At 41.2% G+C, this 22,997-nt stretch overlaps 1 protein-coding gene across 2 annotated transcripts in view; it reads left to right on the forward strand.

The window, feature by feature from the left end:
- Positions 1 to 916: 916 nt before the first annotated feature.
- Positions 917 to 22,997, forward strand: part of GAN (gigaxonin) — an 84,717-nt gene continuing 62,636 nt past the window's right edge. Inside the window, exons 1-2 of one of the 2 annotated variants that reach the window (XM_049864909.1) lie at positions 1,190 to 1,277; positions 12,411 to 12,482. Coding sequence is in view for 1 of the 2 variants with exons in the window: in XM_049864908.1 (XP_049720865.1) it covers positions 1,111 to 1,277 (167 nt within the window). In the remaining variant the exon portion in view is untranslated. Of the gene's footprint in view, positions 1,278 to 12,410; positions 12,483 to 22,997 lie in introns of both variants that reach the window. The other variant, XM_049864908.1, reaches the window with a different exon arrangement.

A 22,997-nucleotide genomic window follows, 5' to 3' on the forward strand; every position in this document is an offset into this window, starting at 1 on the left:
GATCCGAGGCTATGGCCTCTCTATCTCCCACGCCTCCAGCGTTTCCTATCTCTCTCTCAAAGGTACCAACATCTACAGTTAGTCACTGGACCAGAACATTATCTTGGACTCTCCTTCCCTCAAAATTTTGTCTATTCTTTCAAGTTATCCACCTTTATCTACCTCCACCATCATCCTTCCATCTAGGCCACAATTCCTTTCCCTCAAGTACTGCAATATTCAACCATCTTTTTGCTTTTACCGCCCTTCACCTCCATTCTCCACGCAATAGTTGAGTGGTCTTTATAAAACTCTGTTTAAGACCCTTCCATGGTTCCCAACACCTACAGGATCACAACAAATTTTCTTATCACAGCCAAGGAAGCCCTTCGCAATCTCAGGCCCCCTGTTTACTTCTCCAGCTTCACCTGCTACCTCTTCTTCCTAGAAAATGCAACCAAAACGCTCTTTTCAGGCCCTGCTTTCTCAGGTCTTCGTGCTCTTACCTAATAAACTCTTCTCTCTTAAATAATGCAAGCTACTTCTCTTGAGCCCTTGCTTCGCATGCGTCATCTAACACATGCTAAGAAGTCATCATCTTCATTTGCAGATAGAGAAACTGAGGATGGGCATCTTACCCATGGCCACACAGTTCATAAGTGGAAGAGCTGAGATTCGAATTCAGACACGTCGGCCCCAGAGCCCACGCGCTTAACCACAGAGTCCTAGCCTGCCTGCAAACCCCTCCATCGCTGCAGCAATCATTGCGGGACTTCGACTTCTCCCCACTGCACTCTGGCGGCTTGGAGCAGCAACGGGCTGGTCGCAAGGATGAAGGAGGGTTCTGATTGGCCGCCTCCGGCACCGAGGGCGGGAGGGAGGAGCAGAAGGGAGCAGGGGCGTCGCGGGGAAATGACGTAACTCGCTGCTTCTTAAAGGCTCCGGCCCCGCGCGCCGTGTTTGGCGCAGGCGCGGTCCCGGGGCTCCCGCTAGTCCTCGGAGGCTTGAGAGCCGGGCCCGGCGAACGGGCGCGCGCGCAAAAGGTAGTGACGAGACGCACGCCGGACGCGGGTGGCGAGAGGGGTCCCGCCGGCTGAGGAGAGGGTGGCGCGGGCCGGCGGCGGAGGCGCGATGGCCGAGGGCAGTGCCGTGTCTGACCCTCAGCACGCCGCGCGCCTGCTGCGAGCGCTCAGCTCTTTCCGCGAGGAGTCCCGCTTCTGCGACGCGCACCTGGTCCTGGACGGGGAGGAGATCCCGGTGCAGAAGAACATCCTGGCGGCAGCCAGCCCATACATCAGGTGAGGAGGGGGCCGGGCGGGGCCGCGCTGCGGGGCCAGGGTGGGGCGGGTGTGTCCCCGGCGCTGTGGACCCCTCCACCGCCCGGGGTCCCTTTGTCGCGGTGCAGCCCGCCGTCCCTCCCGGCAGTCACCCCGGGCCGGGCTCCCCTTGCCGGCGCCGCTCAGGACAGTCCTGTCGGTCCGCCCTCCACCGGGCCGGGCCCGTGCCCCCCGCGGGATCCCCGCACCCCCTCGGAGTTGATCCGGACCCGGATCGCGACCCCCCACTGTCTTCTCGCAGTGTTCCCACCGCCGCCGCGGTCGCCCTTGCCTCTGAGCCCTCAAGTTCCCTCAGACGCGGTCCTGGGGAGGACCGGGACCCGCACCCGCGAGCAGGGCGGGGCCGCGCCGGGAAGGGCCGCCCCGTTGCCCGGGCCCAGCCCGCTGATCCCGGCCGAAGTTTGCGGGCGGTTCGCCTCCAGATCGACGTGGGGCAGGGCTGGGCGCTGCGAACCGGGCCGGGAAGCGCCCTTCCTCGTTAAGTCAAAACAAACACCTCCTCACGGGGTGTGGGAAGAGGGAAACCCTATTGGATGTTCTCAGGTAATTCGATCCGAAGGTGGAAGTCTGAACCTTCGTCAAACGTGACTCTCATTCCCTGGTGGAAACTGTTTAAAAGAAGGTTTGTACGTTGTAGACACACATTAAAGTGTACTGAACTAAGACAGACTTACTGTCATTCTCAGGATGCAGTTCCAACCCCGAGAATCATGAGATTTTAGCAACTAAAAGGACATTTTTAAACTTGAGGAAAACAAAGCTTAACCTGATTTACCAGCCCAACTAACCAGCTTAATTAAAGGTTGATAAGACAATTCTTTTAAGGTTTAAGACAGTGCTTATACAAGTGCATCAGATTTTGCAGGAGACTGGTATCTTATAGCAACTTTCTTGCAAACTGGGCTGCTCTTTTAATAATAATAAAAAACGCTAATAAAAGCCGGAGAAACTGGCCTGTAAGCCAGTTAAATATAGGCTAATGGTAGAGAATGTCACTAGAATTGACAGGTCAGAAAAAGCAAAATGATGTGTACTGTTTTCTTACTGCTTTGTCCTAGCACACCTCCACACAAACTACATTTTAAGCTTTGCTTTAGGTGACATTTGTGCTAACTCAGAAGCTGTTCAAGTGGTTTTGTAACTTCTCCTGGCTCTCTTCTGTAAACTCATTTGGACTCTTCCTTTGTGGATTTAAAAGTGGGGAGAAAAAGCCCCCACCTTTCGATTGAGTTTTGCTAATGTGACAGACAGCTCCTACCTGGCCTTTCAGGGGTTTGAACAATCAGTATCAAATTGGAATGATCAGACCAGATCTACCCTGTATCCAGAGTGTTCCCTTTATGGGGAAAAGCTTAGGAAAACTACTTTAGATGCATTACTGTTGTAGTTCTTTAAATGGCATCTAGTTTGGCTTAAAAGAAGAAAATTGCACATTGCCAGGCACATGCTCTCTGTCCCCTTTCTGTGTTTCATTTTTTCTCCTTAGCACTTAATGCTATAATATGCCCTATACTTATTCACTTCCCCAACCACAGCGTAAGCTCTGTGAGGCCAGGGATTTTTCTTTTGTTCATTGCTGTATCCCTGGCACCCAGAAAGAAGAGTGCCTAGTGGTTTAGTTAATGTGTTGGCTGTGATGACTGCCTTTGTTTCTACCATAACAAACTGAATGTTAGTGAGAATTGTTTCTGTTACATCTCCATATTTACCAAGAAGCCAAACCCATTACCACGGAGTCGATTCCAACTCATAGCTACCCTAGGGTTCCCAAGGCTTTATGGAAGCAGACTCCTATATCTTTCTCCTGTGGAACAGCTGGTGGGTTCAAACCATGACCTTTGGGTAAGCAGCCAAGTGCTTAACCACTGTACCACCAGGGCTCCCTTTTCATCTCCATACTAGACATTCAATGATACCTAATTGAAAAGAACACTGGACTGAGAGTTTGAAGGCCTGCTTTCTGCATCCAGCTTTTATTCTTATTAGCTATGAGTTGTTGGTAAATGACTTAATCTAGACTTGAGTTCACTAGTCTGATAAATGAGGGATAAAATGTGGCTTCCTCTCGTTTAATCTTTGACCCAACCTGAAGATATATGTAACAGTGCTTTGCATACCTGACAGGTCTGTAAACAGGCCTACAAAGATAGTAGTATATCAGTTTAATTGGAAAAGGTGGAGAATCATCCATTTGGGACTGCAGGGTTATATCGAGACTCTTTAGTAATATGAAATATTGCTTATTGATAATAGCAGTAATTTAAGTGTATAATGATCATGAAGATGGCACAAGACCAGGCAACATTTTGTTCTGTTACACAGGAGGTATCCATGAGTAGGTGCTGACTCAGTGGCAACTAACAACAAGTGTGAAATATTACTTATCATAGTAACAGAGCGGAAAGGAACTTCAGATCTCGTTGAGTACGATCCTGTCACTTTCTGAGTAAGCAAATGGAGGCTCAGTGAGCATTGGTGATTTGTATTATGGTATGAGGTCACTAGTACTTAGTGTTTGAACTAGGATTAGACTCCATGTTAATGACGCCCAGTTTCTACTCTTTTAGCATACCAAGTTACAGCATTAAAAAAATACTTGTATTTAAATGTTCTTTGTGTAAATTCTTGCCACTTGCTGGCTCATCGTATGTTATAGTTTAAATGCTTATCAAGCACTTTCACATACTGTCTCATTTTGATTTTCATTCTCAACCATTTTGTATAGTGGTAGATTATCATCAGCTGCCTTTGAGTCAACCCTGACCTATGATGACCACCCTGTATGTGTCAGGGTAGAATTGTGTTGCATAGGGTTTTCAATGGCTAACTTTTTGGAAGAAGATTGCTAAGCCTTTCTTCTGAAGTGCCTCTGGGTGGACTCGAACCTCCAACCTCTTGATTAGCAGCCACCGGGTTAACTGTACCATCCAGGGACTCGAGTAGTAGGTAGGGCAGATATAGTTGACGTTTTACTGATAAACTTAAATATACAATCACTCATTATATGTTTAATTTTTTTTTTCAGTGACTTTTTTATTTCACTTTTGAAGTGGTAAAATGTTCTTGGGGTTCCTTTAAAATGATCGGTTTCAAGGATACTTCAAAGTATTTCACTGATCCGTATAACTTCTTGGAAACACTGTTTAGTAAGGTTCTTTTTTTTTTGTAGGTACTTTTTTCTTTATTTGTATTATGCTTTAATACAAAGTTAAAGCTATAAAGCTATGGTCAAATTAACCTTGTAAGATAAACAACACTTAAAATAGTGATTTTTTAATTGTGGTAAAAATATATATAACAAAACACTTGCCATTTCAACATTTTTTACGTGTTCCATTCAGTGACGTTAATTACATTCATCATGTTGTGCGATCATCACGCTGCCTCCATATTTCTTCATCACCCTTCATAGAAACTCAATGCCCCTTAAGCAGTAACTCCCCACTGGTAACCACTAATAAATATTGGTCTCTGTACATTTGCCTGTTCTACAAATTGCATGTAAGTGGTATCATACAATATTTGTCCTTTTGTGTCTGACTTATTTCACTCAGCATAATGTTTTCAAGGTTCATGCATATTGTAGAATGTATCAGAGCTTCATTTCTCTTTATGACTGAGTAATATTCCATTTTACATATGTACCATATTTTGTTTATTCATTCGTCTGTTGATGGACAGTTAGGTGGTTTCCACGTTTTGACTGTTGTGAATAGTGCTGCAGTGGACATTGATGCACAAATATCCATTTGCATTACTGCTTTCAAGTCTTTAAGGATATACCTAGGAGTGGATTTGCTGGGTCGTAGGATATTTTTGTTTAACTTTTGAGGAACTGCCAAACTGTTTTCCACAGCAGCTGTACCATTTTACAGTCCCACCAGCAATGGATAAAGGTTCCAATAGTTCAGTAATTTTTTATGTCAATAATATTGGGCTTTATAATGTATCTGTTTTGTTTGAAAGGAACTTTTAAGATTTATATTAAAACAAAATGAATTTGTACGCTCTAGAAGTTAATATCTCTTATCTTCCCCTTTTGACGCTTAAGCACTCAGGTCTGATGTCATTAATGTATGAATTGAGTGTTCGAAAGTTTGTAATCTCTGAAGTTTTATAAAAATCTGAGCTTTGTTTCTTTAGTTAGCCTAGTTTTAATAACTGTCTCAAATGGTCTAAAGTCATATGGCTTAGAAGCCGTGCTATGTAGTGCTTCCTGTATGCTCAACCAAAAGGAGCCAAGCCAACTTTGTCATGGTAGGAGTTATCAAGCAATTTATTTGGCATACTTTCTCACTTAATACAGAAAAGTCATTTAAGCTAATATACTGGTTTAATCTCTTCCTGTGCATTATCTTTGGTTTAGCATTTGTTTTTCGTCCTGATAGTCTTGGCAATCATACCACATTAGAAAGATTTTAAATATGAAAGGAAAAAGCCAGAAACCTTCTGCAACAAAACCCTACTGGTAACCTGAAAAAAAGTCTGACATTTCTGGGTTATGTAGAGTATGTGTCATGCCCTTAGGATATGGATGCTACCGGAAGGCAGACGGGGCCCTCTGTAATCTCATTCAGCTCAGTAAGTGGTATGCTACCTTCCCAGCATGCCCTTCTCCCAGCTTTTCCCCATACTGATTCCTGGGTGACATTTTTACATTTTTTTTTAGGGGGGTGGGGGGCGGAGGGATAAATCTAAAGGTAGCTGACAAAATTTAAGACTGGTAAAATGGAATTTATAGATACAATGACAGTCTCTCCTTTCTCAGCAACCTTAAGACCTTCTGGGAAAAGTTCCCTGTGGCTGATGGGAAGTTTCTCTTTCTTTTGAATATTGCAAAGTCTGATTTCCTTCATGTCTGAGGCTGTTCTGGTTCTGGCACAATCCTGTTGATCTGATGTGGAGTTCAGACCCTTTTTTCCCATGAGCTGTGGTTTTGGGGAGTGATGTATGTGAAAAGGATTTGAAAATGAATTGCTGTGTGTTTCTCCGTTGACAACATAATGCCTCTGTACAAGTTCCTGGACCTGTGTTCACTTTTGAGAATTTAGGTTTTTCTAGGGATGTCTTAGAAGGTTAGTTTGTTTAGCTTTCAGTCCTGGAGAGTAAAGGAAAGAAAGGTTCTCAAGATTTTTGGATCCCGATAATGTTGCCTTTGAGTCATTTCCCACTTGTAGTGACCCTATAGGACAGAGAACTGGCCCATAGGGTTTCCAAGGAACAGCTGTTGGATTTGAACTGCTGAGCTCTTGGTCAGCAGCCAAAGCTCTTAACCCCTGCACCACCAGCGCTTCTGATGAGTCAGACAGCAATGTAAATGGCAATTTTTTTCTTATTTGTTGAATGCAACCTGGTCTAATGAGGATGGAGTGGAGACAGTGAGCTTAGAGTCTAGCCTAGGTCATTATGGACAACTTTTCTGGGACTTTGTTTCCTCACCTGTTAAGTGAGGTTGGTTGGGCTACATGAACAACAAAGCTCCCTTTTCGCCCTGGTGGTGCAATGGTTAAGTGCTTGACTGCTAACCAAAAGGAAGTTTGGCACTTCGAACCCACCGGTGCCTGGCCAATCTGTAAAGATTATAGCCTAGGAAGATTTGTAGGCAGTTCTGCTCTGGCCTATAGGGTCGCCATAAGTTACAGTTGACTCTACTGTTTTGTGCTTTGTGTGTAAATATTGTGGAGGGTTGACGATCTGCTTCTGTCCTTATAGCTTTATTGCATCGTTTGAAGCTTTGTGGTACTGCAGTGTTCAAGCATTCCCTCTTCCGTGTCGTACAGGCCTTGGTTGGCTGTTCTGGTGCATAAATCTAGCCTGGTAGACTTGTGTTGTAACAAGCATTTATTTAATGCTGTTAATCTGGGTATACTTTAAGATCTAATTATTGATGAGCCTGTATTGCCATCTAAATCTAAAATTGACTCATAGATGATGCTGATGAAACTGCTTAAGAAGACTAATTAATATACCGTCACAGCCAGCATTACTCTCGCCGCACACCTTGGCGGCCGTTACTGCCAGGTGTGCACTGTTAATGCGCAGAACAGTCACATAGCAGATATCTTATGATTGTTGTAAGTACCAAATGTCGAATGATGAGATGGATAGTCGATAAGTGAGGAGTAGGTGTATTTCAGGTGCTGTTGCTGAACATACAAAGTCCTGCCATCAGATTGGATTGGAACTTGTTACTTGGCTTGTGCACTGCCTCGTATTTAATTTTATTCAAAACTCTTATCAGGGAGAATTAGAAATGTGAAAAAGATTAAGATCTATAGTGACTAAAAACAGGCCATCAAACTACTAACTGAATAACAATCAGATGAAGATCCATTCACTAAAGGAGTGTTGACTGTTCTACAGCAACATTGGTCTCCACAGTTTCTGGACTTGGTTCAGCCTCAGTGGGAAGAATTTTTTTAAGATTGCTCATGGTGCTGGAAAAGGTGGCTCTACAATTAAATAGCTCTGCGGAAACCCTGGTGGTGTAGTGGTTAAGAGCTATGGCTGCTAACCAAAAGATCGGCAGTTCAAATCCACCAGGCCCTCCTTGGAAACCGTATGGAGCAGTTCTGCTCTGTCCTGTAGGGTCGACTAGATGGCAACAGGTTTGTTGTTTTGTTTTGTTTTTTTGGTTAATAATCTAGGTGGTGCTATATCCTCTCTACTGAAATAACACAGATAAAGATGATGACACTACGAAAGAAATTAGCTCTTGATCATTTACTTGCTTCCCAAGGAGGAATTTGTGCTTTGATAAGAGAAAATTATTGTGTGTGTTTCAGTGACACCCAAGCAGTAGCTCATGCTGGAGATGCTGACACTCCCCTTGCATCTTCCTGGGATTTATTTTTGTGGTTAGGAAATTTGGGCTCGTGGGTCAGACAAGCCTTCAAACCGTTGGCTTGTACTTTGATCATTTACTTGCTTCCCAAGGAGGAATTTGTGCTTTGATAAGAGAAAATTATTGTGTGTGTTTCAGTGACACCCAAGCAGTAGCTCATGCTGGAGATGCTGACACTCCCCTTGCATCTTCCTGGGATTTATTTTTGTGGTTAGGAAATTTGGGCTCGTGGGTCAGACAAGCCTTCAAACCGTTGGCTTGTACGTTCTCCTCATTTTCATCCTTGGTTTCATTATCAAGCTAACCTGCATGGCATCTGAGGTCTTAAAAGCTTGCGAACAGCCACGTGAGGTACAGCAAACGGTCTCCATCTGACTGGAGGAACATTGAAGAGAAGAAGCTAAGGAGCCAGCAGAAATAACATTTATTTCACAAAAAGAGTACCCCATAAAGCGGAATCTGTGAGACCGAAAAAAACCTAGATTGGTGCCTGGCCAATGCTTAGTGATCATAGATTCTAATTGAACCACAATCAAAAGGGAGTAGGAATCAACTTTGTATTAAAAATAAATATTTTACTTTTATTTCAAGAAACTGGTGGCATAGTGGTTAAGAGCTACAGCGGCTAACCAAAAGGTTGGCAGTTCAAATCCACCAGGTGCTCCTTGGAAACCCAATGGGGCAGGTCTACTGTGTTCTATAGGGTCGCTAAGAGTAGGAATTGACTCGATGGCAGTGGTTTTTTGGGTTTGGTGAGCTTAAAATTTCCTGACCCAGAATTAATCTGCCAGGGTCTTTTGTTTTTCTCTCTCACCCAGAGTTGGTAACTGACTTTTCTGCCCTGTTCTAAGAGCAGGCCATAACAAAACCATTAACCTGTGATTAAATTATAAAGAATTGGGCTTCTTTCATTTGAATTTCTGGAGTTGTCAGTACTATAGGTGTGTGGAAGGCCAAATCTTTCAGAAGTTACCTTTTTAATATTAACTCAGAGGCCATTAGGTATTTCATCACCATGGAAACCCATATTCTTTAAGCAAAAGTTATTTAAGTCTCTGTAAATTCTTCATTCTCTGGAAACAATCTCCTCTTGTATAAGGGACTGTTCCCCCAATTTGCAAATTGTTTATTAAATCATACAGCAAAAAAAAAAAAAAAAGACTAATATGATCTCTGTAGGAAGTCCAAGTTTCATAGGAACATAGAAATTGTTATTATCCTTTCCTGGGATACCAGAAATTTGTCCTGGAGTTTAATGTCGTGTGAACACTGTGGTCCATTAGTATAGTCTACTTTTCCTTTTTATTGTGCTTTAAGTGAAAGTTTACAGTTCAAGTTAGTTTCTCATACAAAAGTTTATACTCACATTGTTATGTGACCCTAGCTGCTGTCCCTGTAATGTGACAGTACACTCTTTCTTTCCATGCTTTGTTTCCTCTGTCCATTCATCCAGCTCCTGTCCCTTTCTGCCTTCTCATCTCGCCTCCAGACAGGAGCTGCCCATTTTTAGTCTCATGTATCTACTTGAGCTAAGAAGCACACACTTCAAAAGTATCATTTTATGTCTTATAGTGCAGTCTCATCTTTGTCTGAAGAGTTGGCTTTGGGAATGCTTTCAGTTTTCGGCTGATAGAGAGTCCGGTAGCCATGTCCTCTGGGGTCCCTCCAGTGTCAGTCACACCATTAAGTCTGGTCTTTTTTCCAGAATTTGAGTTCTGCACCACATTTTTTTCCTGCTCCGTCAGGGATATTGTCTACTTTTCTTGATTAATTTTTGTGAATACCTGAACAGCCTTATATATCACGCTCTTTGCTTCCAGTGCTGAGAATATGCACCTGAGACAGCGGCATCCACTGAGTTCCCTGGTAATGATGAAAACTTTGTTCTGTAAAGTGCTTCCCTAGAACAAAGAGATCCTCAGAGTAATTCTCAGTTAATAGTGTTTTGCTTTTCTATCATTCACATGTGCTATGAGTATGTAGTTATCTATGATAGAGCAGCTCCTGAATGTTTGTCAGAGGATTTTGAATGGTGATTGTAGCCTGTTTGGTTTCTTAGTGTTCAGCGGTTCAGTCATACACTCCTGGGTTCTGAGTCTCTTACTGAGTCCTTGAGCACTCTTGTCATCGACTTGACCATAGTTGTCTGTCATACTCTGATGGCAATGGGAAATAAGTGGGGTCTGAATATCTTTTTTAATAGATCTAAGCCTTGTTTGTTCTTATCCATCTACTACAAGGCGTCCCTAACGACTGCTTAGAGATGAAATCTGTCCTGAAGATCTTATAGTCAGATGGTTTAAAATGATTTTTTTTAAGTATTTGATTAAACCTTGTTCTTACGTAAGTTTTTCAAAAGTGATGCTAAAGTATGTTCAGTTTCAGAAGATCAAAGAAGTATTTTGCCTGGGCTTCTAAGGCAACAAAGCACTTCTAAATTTGAGCTCTAGTTAAGAGTTCTCATTTCAGCTTAAAGATGTTTATTTATGCAAGACAGTGATTGCCGCAGTGCTCTAATTCTGAAGAGGTTTTTGGAAAGTTTCAAAAGATGAAAGAAATCAATAAAATTCTTGTTAGATTAGTGAACCTAACATAAAAGGAAGTGTTGGGTATTTACATTTATTATAGAACTCTCCTAAAGATTGTTACTTTGAGTATAGGTATTATTAAGAAGTAAAACCTAGCTCAAATGACTATCATTTGTCTACTTAAGTTTTTATCCTTTTACTCCTTTGACACCTACTTGTTATAATTTGTGTTTTCCCCCCTTAAGTTCTCTTCAGTGTTCTTAAAGTAATCTTTATTATATAATATAGAGATTGAAGTAAGGTGTTTTTTCACATAGAAATACTGGCTCCTTTGGATTTAAGTTTAGATAATATAGGCTAAGCATTCAGAATACAAAGCCATCTTTCCGTTGTTTAAAGAGTTAATCAATTCTTCTCATGATGTCAAAGCAGGGCTTAAAATCCATAAAGAAAACATAATTAGGACAAATAAGGAGTCATGTGGCTTATGAATCCCAGGCAGTAAGTCTTTAGGGAGCTGCATCATCACTCTGAAGGGTACAAGGATGTCATTTTGTATACTAAGGATGTAATATTTTAAAGAATAACTTGTAAGTTAGAATTCTAGGCTAAGAATGGGGATGTAGGGGTGTTGGGTATGACAAATGGCAGCTATGGTTGCAACGTAGAATTTGAGGGCTTCTTGTGAGTTCTCTGCCTCCTAAGACACTGAGTCCAAAGAAGGAACGAAATCAAAGACTCGTAAAAAGGCAGCTGTAAGCCTATGAAGGCTAAAGTTTGTGTGCCATCCAGATACCCCTTGATCCTCATTAAGAGTTCTTGACCTCTGTGGCTCAGGAGGTGGGAGAGTTCCATCAACTCCCTAAGTTCTTACTGCCAAAGGCTGACTTAGACTGTTTGGATGACAGTCTCACGTTTGCTGCTCTGTTCCTCTGTCAGAATAAATGGGGGAATGCCCTCACTTGCCGCAAGATTATTATAGTAATAGTATGAAATATTCATGTGTAGCCCTTTGTCATTTACTATTTTGGTGAAGGAATTTGCTTTTTTCTTTTGTTCTAAGAAATTAGAACAATGGGATGTTTACAGGAAGTAAAATCTTGGGGAAAAAACAAAGTTAGTCTCCAAACAATAAAACTTTGAGAGAGTAAATGTATAAGTGGAAGATGGGAGGGACTAGGTTTAAATAAATAGACTGTTAAATAATGGAATATATATACCAATACCAATGAAATATTCTTTTTTTTTTTTTTTTAGAATTAATGTGTTAATAGGTATAGAGCTTAAATGTATATTTTTTGCACATAGGTGTTTTGTGGTGTCGGGATTCTATCAACTACAAAGTATTTATCTTTTTAGAAACAATTTTAAAGACCATGTGATGCTTGTGGTTTTTATGTTAATATGGTAGGCTCAATAGAAATAATTTTAAAGTCATATTAGCACTTACCGGTAACCAGTCGCCTATGTCTGTGAATAACTGTATATTCGTTAGTATTATCGAGCTCAAAATATTTTCATGTTTTTGTCATGTAAATTAAGTCTTTCAGTCCCTAACTTGGAGGATACTGTGAGGTCAGCGTGAGTCTCTTCTAACACGTAGATTGCATTCACAAGAAGTAACCAGAAGTTTGAGTAAAATGGGATTTTGAAGAGCAATGAGAATCCTTAGAAAGAAGGTCACTGATAATTGTGTTTTCCATTCTCTTCTCCTTGCCATAGCCCACCTTCTACTCCATGGATGGAATTGCAGGCCAGCAGGATCCGTTGTCTTCTTGTATAGTCTTCCATTTGGTTAGTAAAAGGGACCCTTTCTCACAGACTTCCGACTTCTCTTCCAACACTAAAGCTAGTGTGGGAATATTAGTCTTATTGTAGCAAATTAGAGACTTCCCTTTTTGTATGTATGATTTGTTTGTTTGTTTTTCTGCCTAGCCTCCTTAACAATTTGTACTCTGTGTGGGCAAAGGTACCAACTGTGTCCCCTGCCTAAAAACTTTAATCCCTGTTGTTGGCTGTGGGGGAGTAAAATAGTTGTAACTTTTATCAGCTACTGCTGTGGGAGCAGGAACAAAGTATTTCTGTGCTTCCTTTTTTACAGTCTTCTTTCCTACTGATAGGAATGGGGATTATGAAAATAGACAGCACTGTCACACAGCTGTTGTTACATTCTTTGGAAATATCATCACTCACTACCTTAGCCCATGTACTTGTGGGATTGTGTTTACCAATAATAAATTGCAGTTCCTGAATTAACATTGTTTAAAATTATTGCCTTCCGTTTGAGCATGTGGTCATTGGTCTCCCACAGTTTCAAAGCTAAGACTGAATACTTGGAAACCTAAATTAGTCACTTGGTTTTCTACCTCTCTGGGGTTGATGAAGGAAATATAAATAAGAGTTTTAAATTATTTTTTAATGTTCGCTTAAGTTTTCAATACTGTATATTCTAGTGTTATGTGTTAGAATTATAAGAACGGAGAAAGAATTGATGTTCTATATTTATTGGAGTAGATACTTCTGAAGGTCTGCTCTAAAAGTGTATTAACTCAATCAGTTGTTCACCACTATATGAGCAACCCCAATTAATCGCCATTTACTATAACAGTTTTCTTTAAGCAGAGAGCATAGGTTCTTGGCCAAGGTTCTTTGATTTGCTCATTCAGTCACTAAATTTTTCTTGAGTGTTTATGCACAGCACCGCAGTGTAGGGGTGGACTAGACAGACAGGGTTCCAGCTCCCATGGAATCTAGTTAGGGTGGCAGACAATAAGGGAAAAGTCTAATTACAGGGAAGCATTAAGACCTAAAAAGGAAGTAAACGGGGAGGATAGGTGTGGTTGCTGCCATAGATTGGGAGAAGGGTACACCACTCTGAAGAGGGACCATTGAAACCCAGATCTGAAAGACCAGGAGGATTATATATGAGAAGAGCTCAATGTGGGGAGGGGGCATAGAGAACAAGAGCAACAACCAATTTGGCATATTTAGGAAACCGAAGAGCACCAGCAGGAGCGGAGATAACGAATAATGTAGAGGGTGGCATAAAATAAGGTTAGAGGGTTGGGCAGGTCTTGTAGTCCCTGAGTTCAGGTTAACATTTATAGTGTTTCCAAATGAGATGAAACATTTTGCTCTAACATCTCTTTGAACGTGTATTAGGGGCTGGCTGGGCAGAGGGACCAAAAAAGATCTTACAACATCGTTTAGTTTGTGATAGAGAATTTAGGTTTTATTTTTTGGGTGATGGGAAGCCATGATAGGCTTTAAGAAGGGTACTGCAAGTTCTACCAAACTTTCAGAGAAGAGTTAACACCACTACTACTAAAGGTATTTCAAAGCATAGAAAATGACGGAATACTACCTAACTCATTCTATGAAGCCACCATATCCCTGATACCAAAACCAGGTAAAGACACCACAAAAAAAGAAAATTACAGACCTATATACCTCATGAACATAGATGCAAAAATCCTCAACAAAATTCTAGCCAATAGAATTCAACAATATATCAAAAAAATAATCCACCACAGCCAAGTGGGATTTATACCAGGTATGCAAGGTTGATGTAATATTAGAAAAACCATTAATGTAATCCACCATATAAATAAAACAAAAGACAAAAACCACATGATCTTATCGATTGATGCAGAAAAGGCATTAGACAAAGTCCAATACCCATTCATGATAAAAACTCTCAGCAAAATAGGAATTGAAGGAAAATTCCTCAACATAATAAAGGGCGTCTATACAAAGCCAACAGCCAACATCACTCTAAATGGAGAGAGCCTGAAAGCATTTCCCTTGAGAACGGGAACCAGACAATGATGCCCTTTATCACCGCTCTTATTCAACATTGTGCTAGAGGTCCTAGCCAGAGCAACTGGGCTAGACAAAGAAATAAAGGGCATCCGGATTGGCAAGGAGGTAGTAAAATTATCTCTCTTTGCAGATGACATGATCTTATACACAGAAAACCCTGAGGAATCCTCCAGAAAACTACTGAAACTAATAGAAGAGTTTGGCAGAGTCTCAGGTTATAAGATAAACATACAAAAATCACTTGGATTCCTCTACATCAACAAAAAGAACGTTGAAGAGGAAATCACCAAATCAATACCATTCACAGTAGTCCCCAAGAAGATAAAATACTTAGGAATAAATCTTACCAAAGATGTAAAAGACCTATACAAGGAAAACTACAAAGTACTAGTGCAAGAAACTAAAAAGGACCTACTTAAGTGGAAAAACATACCTTGCTTATGGATAGGAAGACTTAACATAGTAAAAACGTCTATTCTACCAAAAGGCATCTACACATACAATGCACTTCCGATCCGAATTCCAATGGCTTTTTTTAATGTGATGGAGAGACAAATCACCAAGTTCATATGGAAGGGAAAGAAGCCCCGGATAAGAAAAGCATTACTGAAAAAGAAGAACAAAGTGGGAGGCCTCACTCTACCTGATTTTAGAACGTACTATACAGCCACAGTAGTCAAAACAGCCTGGTACTGGTACAACAACAGGCACATAGACCAATGGAACAGAATTGAGAACCCAGATATAAATCCATCCATATATGAGCAGCTGATATTTGACAAAGGCCCGGTGTCAGTTAATTGGGGAAAAGATAGTCTTTTTAACAAATGGTGCTGGCATAACTGAATATCCATTTGCAAAAAAATGAAACAGGACCCATGCCTCACACCATGCACAAAAACTAACTCCAAGTGGATCAAAGAGCTAAAGATAAAGACTAAAACGATAAAGATCACAGAAGAAAACATAGGGACAACATTAGGAGCCCTAATACAAGGCATAAACAGAATACAAAACATTACCAAAAATGATGAAGAGAAACCAGATAACTGGGAGCTCCTAAAAATCAAACACCTACGCTCATCTAAAGACTTCACCAAAAGAGTAAAAAGACCACCTACAGATTGGGAAAGAATTTTCAGCTATGACATCTCTGTCCAGCGCCTGATCTCTAAAATCTGTATGACTCTGGTAAAACTCAACCACAAAAAGACAAACAACCTAGTCAAGAAGTGGGCAAAGGATATGAACACGCACTTCACTAAAGAAGATATTCAGGCAGCTAACGGATACATGAGAACATGCTCTCGATCATTAGCCATTAGAGAAATGCAAATTAAAACTACGATGAGATTCCATCTCACTCCAACAAGGCTGGCATTAATCCAAAAAACACAAAATAGTAAATGTTAGAGAGGCTTCGGAGAGATTGGAACTCTTATACACTGCTGGTGGGAATGTAAAATGGTACAACCGCTTTGGAAATCTATCTGGCGTTATCCTAAACGGTTAGAAATAGAACTACCATACAACCCAGAAATCCCACTCCTCGGAATATATCCTAGAGAAATAAGAGCCTTCACACGAACAAATACATGCACACGCATGTTTATTGCAGCTCAGTTTACAATAGCAAAAAGCTGGAAGCAACCAAGGTGTCCATCAACAGATGAATGGATAAATAAATTGTGGTATATTCACACAATGGAATACTACGCATCGATAAAGAACAGTGACGAATCTGTGAAACATTTCATAACATGGAGGAACCTGGAAGGCATTATGCTGAGTGAAATCAGAGGCAAAAGGACAAATATTGTATAAGACCACTATTATAAGATCTTGAGAAATAGTATAAACTGAGAAGAACACATACTTTTGTGGTTATGAGGGGGGGAAGGAGGGAGGGTGGGAGAGGGTTTTTTTACTGATTAGTTAGTAGATAAGAACTGCTTTAGGTGAAGGGAAGGACAATACTCAATACACGGAAGGTCAGCTCAACTGGACTGGACCAAAAGCAAAGAAGTTTCTGGGATAAACTGAGTGCTTCAAAGGTCAGCGGAGCTAGGGCGGGGGTTTGGGGACCACGGTTTAAGGGGACTTCTAAGTCAACGGGAAAAATAATTCTATTATGAAAACATTCTGCATCCCACTTTGAAATGTGGCGTCTGGGGTCTTAAATGCTAACAAGTGGCCATCTAAGAAGCATCAATTGGACTCAACCCACCTGGATCAGAGGAGAATGAAGAACTCCAAGGTCACACGATAACTATGAGCCCAAGAGACAGAAAGGGCCACATAAACGAGAAGAACTAGATGGTGCCCGGCCACAACCGATGACTGCCCTGACAGGGAGCACAACGGAGAACCCCTGAGGGAGCAGGAGATCAGTGGGATGCAGACCCCAAATTCTCATAAAAAGACCGTACTTAATGGTCTAACTGAGCCTAGAGGAATCCCGGTGGTCATGGTCCCCAAACCTTCTGTTGGCCCAGGACAGGAACCATTCCCGAAGACAACTCATCAGACATGGAAGGGACTGGACAGTGGGTAGGAGAGAGATGCTGATGAAGAGTGAGCTGCTTGTATCGGGTGGACACTTGAGACTGTGTTGGCATCTCCTGTCTGGAGGGGGGATGGGAGGATAGAGAGAGTTGGAAGCTGTCAAAATTGTCACGAAAGGAGAGACTGGAAGGGCTGACTCATTAGGGGGAGAGCAAGTGGGATTATGGAGTAAGGCGTATACAAACATATATGTGACAGTCTGACTTGATTTGTAAACGTTTACTTGAAGCTCAATAAAAGTTAAAAAAAAAAAAAAGGACAAATATTGTATAAGACCACTATTATAAGATCTTGAGAAATAGTATAAACTGGAAAGAACACATACTTTTGTGGTTACAAGGAAGGCAGGGAGGGAGGATGGGAGAGGGTTATTTACTGATCAGTTAGTAGATAAGAACTACTTTAGGTGAAGGGAAGGACAATACTCAATACAGGGAAGGTCAGCTCAACTGGACTGGACCAAAAGCAAAGAAGCTTCCGGGATAAACTGAGTGCTTCAAAGGTCAGCGGAGCAAGGGCGGAGGTTCTGGGGACTATGGCTTAAGGGGACTTCTAAGTCAATTGGCAAAATAATACTATTATGAAAACCTTCTGCATCCCACTTTGAAATGTGGCGTCTGGGGTCTTAAATGCTAACAAGCGGCCATCTAAGATGCATCAATTGGCCTCAACCCACTTGGATCAAAGGAGAATGAAGAACACCAAGGTCACACGATAACTGTGAGCCCAAGAGACGGAAAGGGCCACATGAACCAGAGACTTACATCATCCTGAGACCAGAAGAAGTAGTTGGTGCCCAGCCACAACCGATGACTGCCCTGACGGGGAGCAAAACAGAGGACCCCTGAGGGAGCAGGAGATCAGTGGGATGCAGACCCCAAATTCTTGTAAAAAGACCATACTTAATGGTCTGACTGAGACTAGAGGAATCCCGGTGGTCATGGTCCCCAAACCTTCTGTTGGCCCAGGACAGGAAGCATTCCCGAAGACAACTCATCAGACATGGAAGGGACTGGACAAGGGGTTGGAGAGAGATGCTGATGAAGAGCGAGCTACTTGTATCAGGTGGACACTTGAGACTGTGTTGGCATCTCCTGTCTGGAGGGGAGATAGGAGGGTAGAGAGGATTAGAAACTGGCAAAATTGTCACGAAAGGAAAGACTGGAAGGGCTGACTCATTAGGGGGAGAGTAAGTGGGAGTATGGAGTAAGGTGTATATAAGCTTATATGTGACATTCTGACTTGATTTGTAAACGTTCACTTAAAGCTCAATAAAAATTATTAAAAAAAAAAAAAAAAAAAGAGGGGTACTGCAGTTTTCAGGCAGAAATAAAAGTGACCTGGACCAGGGTTTGGGAGTGAAATGGTTGGATTAGAGGTATTTGGCAATAGAACTTGTTGATGAGGAAAAGGAGAGAAGATCAAAGATGACTGCCAGGTTCACTGTTGACTTCCTCATCATCAGTAAACAATGTTTGTAAATCTATACCTAATACTGTGAGTATTAAAAAGGGGCAGTTTAAAAAATATATAAAGTACAGAATGTGTATTCTCAAACTTTTAGAGTTGTGAAAAAACAAAGTATAGAACAAAAACTGTTTTAATGGTATTAATACTTCTAGGAATAGGAGTCCTAAGGAGGAAGAGCTACTTGAATGATCAGTTAAGGCTTTATGGTTTCACTTTACATTTCTACAAAGTGCTTCACGTAGCTATGGGCCCTTATTTGATTTTAATCCTCTGTTTTTGCATGTTTCTGGTCTCTCTTTCTTGGCCACCTATTCTGGCAGATAGATTCATATTCATCCTTGAAGACCTGGTCTAAGTGTCCCTTCCACTATAATGTTTTTCCAACTCTGACAAGTATGCACTCCCTCCTATGTGCCTCTTTAGTATATGGTATGTACCTTGAGCATAGCACACATCAAACAGGTTTTGTTTAGTGGGGAGACCCAGAATAGACAGACTAGGTGCTTGTAAAAGGCCATCATCTTTTACTTCCAGGGCCAGAGACGCTAAAACCATAAGTGGAATCCATATGTAAGAGAATGGAGGTAACTGCAACCCATAAGCTCTGATGAACTAAGAGGTCAGAGCTCAGGGTACTGCATAAACTACTTCCAAATAAGATTAATTTTTTTGCTATGACATTTTACTATACAGTATAACTGAACACTTACCTGTTAGGGGCTGGGGGACAGTGACAAAATAAACCTTTTTACAGCCTAGTTTAACCTATAAAAATGTCTTTAATTTTGTGTTGTTTTAGATGATGGTATGATCAGTTCCAATAAAGTTTATTTCTGGGGCTAAGAAACTTGGTGGAAGAAGGGACCGAATTCTTTATTCAGGAATAGTGGCTCCAAGGAGAGAGCTTTTGTTCCTACATGACTAAAGAATTAATTGAGAAGTATTCATTCCCTTGGCAAGATTTTGGAAGCCATTTTCAGCTTCAAGTTGTTTGGAGAAGTTTATAACAGTAGATTATAAATTAAGGAGGTGCCCGAAGCAAAAAGGTGGTTGTAAGATTGAGTTTCAAGATGCCAAAGTGAAGCTAATGCTGGCAGTGCCTCATTTGTTAAAGGGAACCCAGAAGGGAGTGTGTTTGAAGCTGAAGGTGTTCCTTCTACTCTCACTGTCGCGTTTTAAAAGAAGAAATGTAGTTTCGTTATATTCACTTAGTGCCGTAATGCTTTGGTTTGCGCTTCTGTGAGAGGACAAATACAAAGACGATAGTAAATTAACATAAATTCTTACTTTCCCTTTGGATTTATGCAGGAGTTCCACTTTTTCTGTCTTTGAAAGGCATAAGCCTTTTTTCCAACTCCTTACATTGGGAAGGAGAGGATGAGAAGTGGATAGAAATGTGGATCTGCTTCTGCATTGCGGACACTCCAGCGTTCAGTGCCATTTGTATACTGCAGCAAAACAGAACCAGATCGGCCAGTTCTTAAAAGGTTATTCTTTTTTTAAAAAAATTGTTCTGTGGTAAAAATACATATAACGAAACATTTGCCTATTCAGCATTTTTTACATGTACAACTTAATGACATTGATTACGTTCATCATGTTGTGCAACCATTACCAGCACCCGTTTCCAGATTATTCTACCACCATTAACAGAAACTCAGTGCCCCCTAAGCAGTGACTTCACTTTCACCCCTCCCTCCCGCCTCTGGTAACCACTAGCAAACTTTGATCTCTATGTATTTGCCTAATTTGGCTATTTCATGTAAGTGGACTCATATTTGTCCTTTTGTTACTGATTTAGTTCAATCAGCATGGTATTTTCAAGGTTCATTCACGTGGGAACATATATCAGGACTTCATTGCAAAGGGGCTTACTCTTGAAATGACTGTTTGCATGGGGTCTTAAGGTTATAGAAGGAGCCTCTTTTAAATAGCATCTGAAAAATAATACATACGAAGAAGATCTGCAGCCGTTTGACAGGTTGTGACATGAACATCTTTCTTTTATGTGTATTTCTGAAAGGTCAGGGTGTGACCAGAACAAGGAATTAGACTTGTTTCATTCTAGAAGAATTTTTTACGTCACAAGTTGCTGCATCATGATTCTGCCTTTGAACTCATGTTAAAGTTTTAACATGCATTTTCAAACCTTGTCTTTTAAGAGGTAATCTTTATTGATTTATTTTCAAAATTATACAAACTAGATTTAAATTTTGACCATCTATCTTATACATAAAATCTATAGAGAAAACTTTGGAGAGTTGAATTATTTATGTCACCCTAAATTAATTTCTGGTTCTTAATAGTGTGTTCAGTGTAGTGTTACGACTGTAACCTGTACGTACGTATTATTGACGCTTCAGCTTCTCACTTAATTTGATATTTCCTTCTATTTCAATGTAATGCCCATGGTAATCATTTTGAAGAGCTGTCTGTTATTACATCATATTGCTGTTCCTTACAATTTGCTTCATCATTGTCCTGTTCGACATTTTAATTTCCAGTTGTTTATTCTTCTGAGTAGTGGTACTATGAACAAATCAGAAAAACTTTTTGGTTTTCTTTTCTTTCTTTTTTTGGTATTTTTCGTGCGTGTGAGTAAATCCACTTTGAGGGCTGTTTCCCAGGTCAGAGGATAGAAACAGGATTGTTCTTCTTGTTACATGAAACCATGGGATTGGCTAGGAGACTATTTTATAAAGACCCTGGCAATGCAGATCTGAATTTTTTTTTTCAGGTCTATCACCCTTGCTTTGTCGCTTTTGCAAGTGATCTCTCAAAAAAAAAATTTTTTTTTCTTTTCCTATCTGTTAGGCTAGTTTTTAAAATGTTGTATGTGGATTAAAGTATCCAGAGCAGGAGTTTGCAACCTTTTTCTGTAAAGCGCCAGGTAGTAAGTATTTTAGGCTTTGTGGGCCATGTATGGTCTTTGTCACATGTCCTTCTTTGTTTTTAACAACACTTTAAAAATATAAAAATCATCCTGAGCTTGCAGGCCACACAGAAACAAGCTGTAGGCCTTAGTTTGCCAACCACTGATCTAGAGTATTAGATTTTAAAGGTTGGACACATAAACTTTAAATCTGAAAATCACTTTAGTACTGTGTAAATGCCATATAATGATTATTTATATGGCCAGTCTTCTAGAGCAAAGATTGGCCAACAATGAAGGCTAACCTCTTCCCTCCCACATATTTTCCTGTTTCATCCTGGGACATTGGTCTGTCCTCTTTCTTCTCCTGTGTTCTTTCTTTTTGCCTTCTCCTCTGGCTCCTTTCCCTAGCATAAAAGTATGCTGAGCCTTGTCCGGTGCCTGGCATTTAGGAGATATGCAGTGTTCAGTGAATGCCTCTGTTAGAAACACATGAACTGTGCATCCTTGTCTAACAAGGGCATCATGTCCTTCAGCTTGCAAGCAAGCTTCTTGAAAGAAGAGTGTCTGTCTTGTCCACGGTGTCACCTCCTCCATTTTCTTCACTCTGCATTTGTGCTTCTATCTCATCACTCCATTCAAACTGTTCTTTTAAAACTCACCAATGAGTACAGTTGCCAAATCAGTGAAAACTAAGTGTCAGTCATACTTGACCTCTCTGCCGTATTTGTCACTATTGACCATTTTCTTGACACCATGCTCTCCTTTTGTCCCATTTCCCCTCCAAGCTGCTTTTCTGGCTCCTCTCCTGTCTGTTATTGTACGTTGATGTTACACAAGATTCTGTCATCACCCTGCACTCTCTCCCATGGCATTGTCATCTGTTCCAATGATGCAGCTGCCTCATCCTCTCTCCTGAGTCCTAGGCTTGTGTACCCTACAGCCCTCTACAGGACTACCCTCAACTCAGGTGGGCTCAGCTCCCCCTCCCTCCAGGTAGGTTGTCCACCATTTGCTGTGCTGGTTAACATACTGTCGGACACCTGAGGTAAAAGCCGGGCAGTTGTAGGAGATGGCACCTCTTCCCCCAGCCCTCAGCATCTAATTGATGCAGAGACCTAGAATTTCTACCTCTCAAGTCCTAGAATCTGTCTACTCTTCAGCATTGCCACTGCCACTGCCCAAGTTCTAGCTTTCATTATTTTTCTCCTGAATTGTAACAGGAGTCTATTAACTGGTCTGTGGCCTCCTTGCTCAGTCCCCATCCATCTTCCACACTGCTGCTGCCAAAGTGGTTTTTCTAAAACGTAATTGGATGGTGTTTAAAACCCAGATGTCCTTGGAGATGTGGTTGATTGCATTGCTGGGGCAGGGAAAATATAAAATGAGCCTGGAGCATCTTGTGGTGCCAGGAACTAAGGACACGGTCAAAAGAAGATAGAAGCTTTTCAAAAGGACACAGGAGCCAACTAGAAGGAGCTCCAAATGGTCAGAGCTGGAAGAATTTGAGGGAAATAAAAAATCACCACTGGAACACTACAGTAATAACTACTGCAGGCAAGACCCACCAACAGATGCTA

Source organism: Elephas maximus, chromosome 21 (assembly GCF_024166365.1).
Source record: "Elephas maximus indicus isolate mEleMax1 chromosome 21, mEleMax1 primary haplotype, whole genome shotgun sequence".
In the NCBI taxonomy this organism is placed as follows: Eukaryota; Metazoa; Chordata; class Mammalia; order Proboscidea; family Elephantidae; genus Elephas; species Elephas maximus.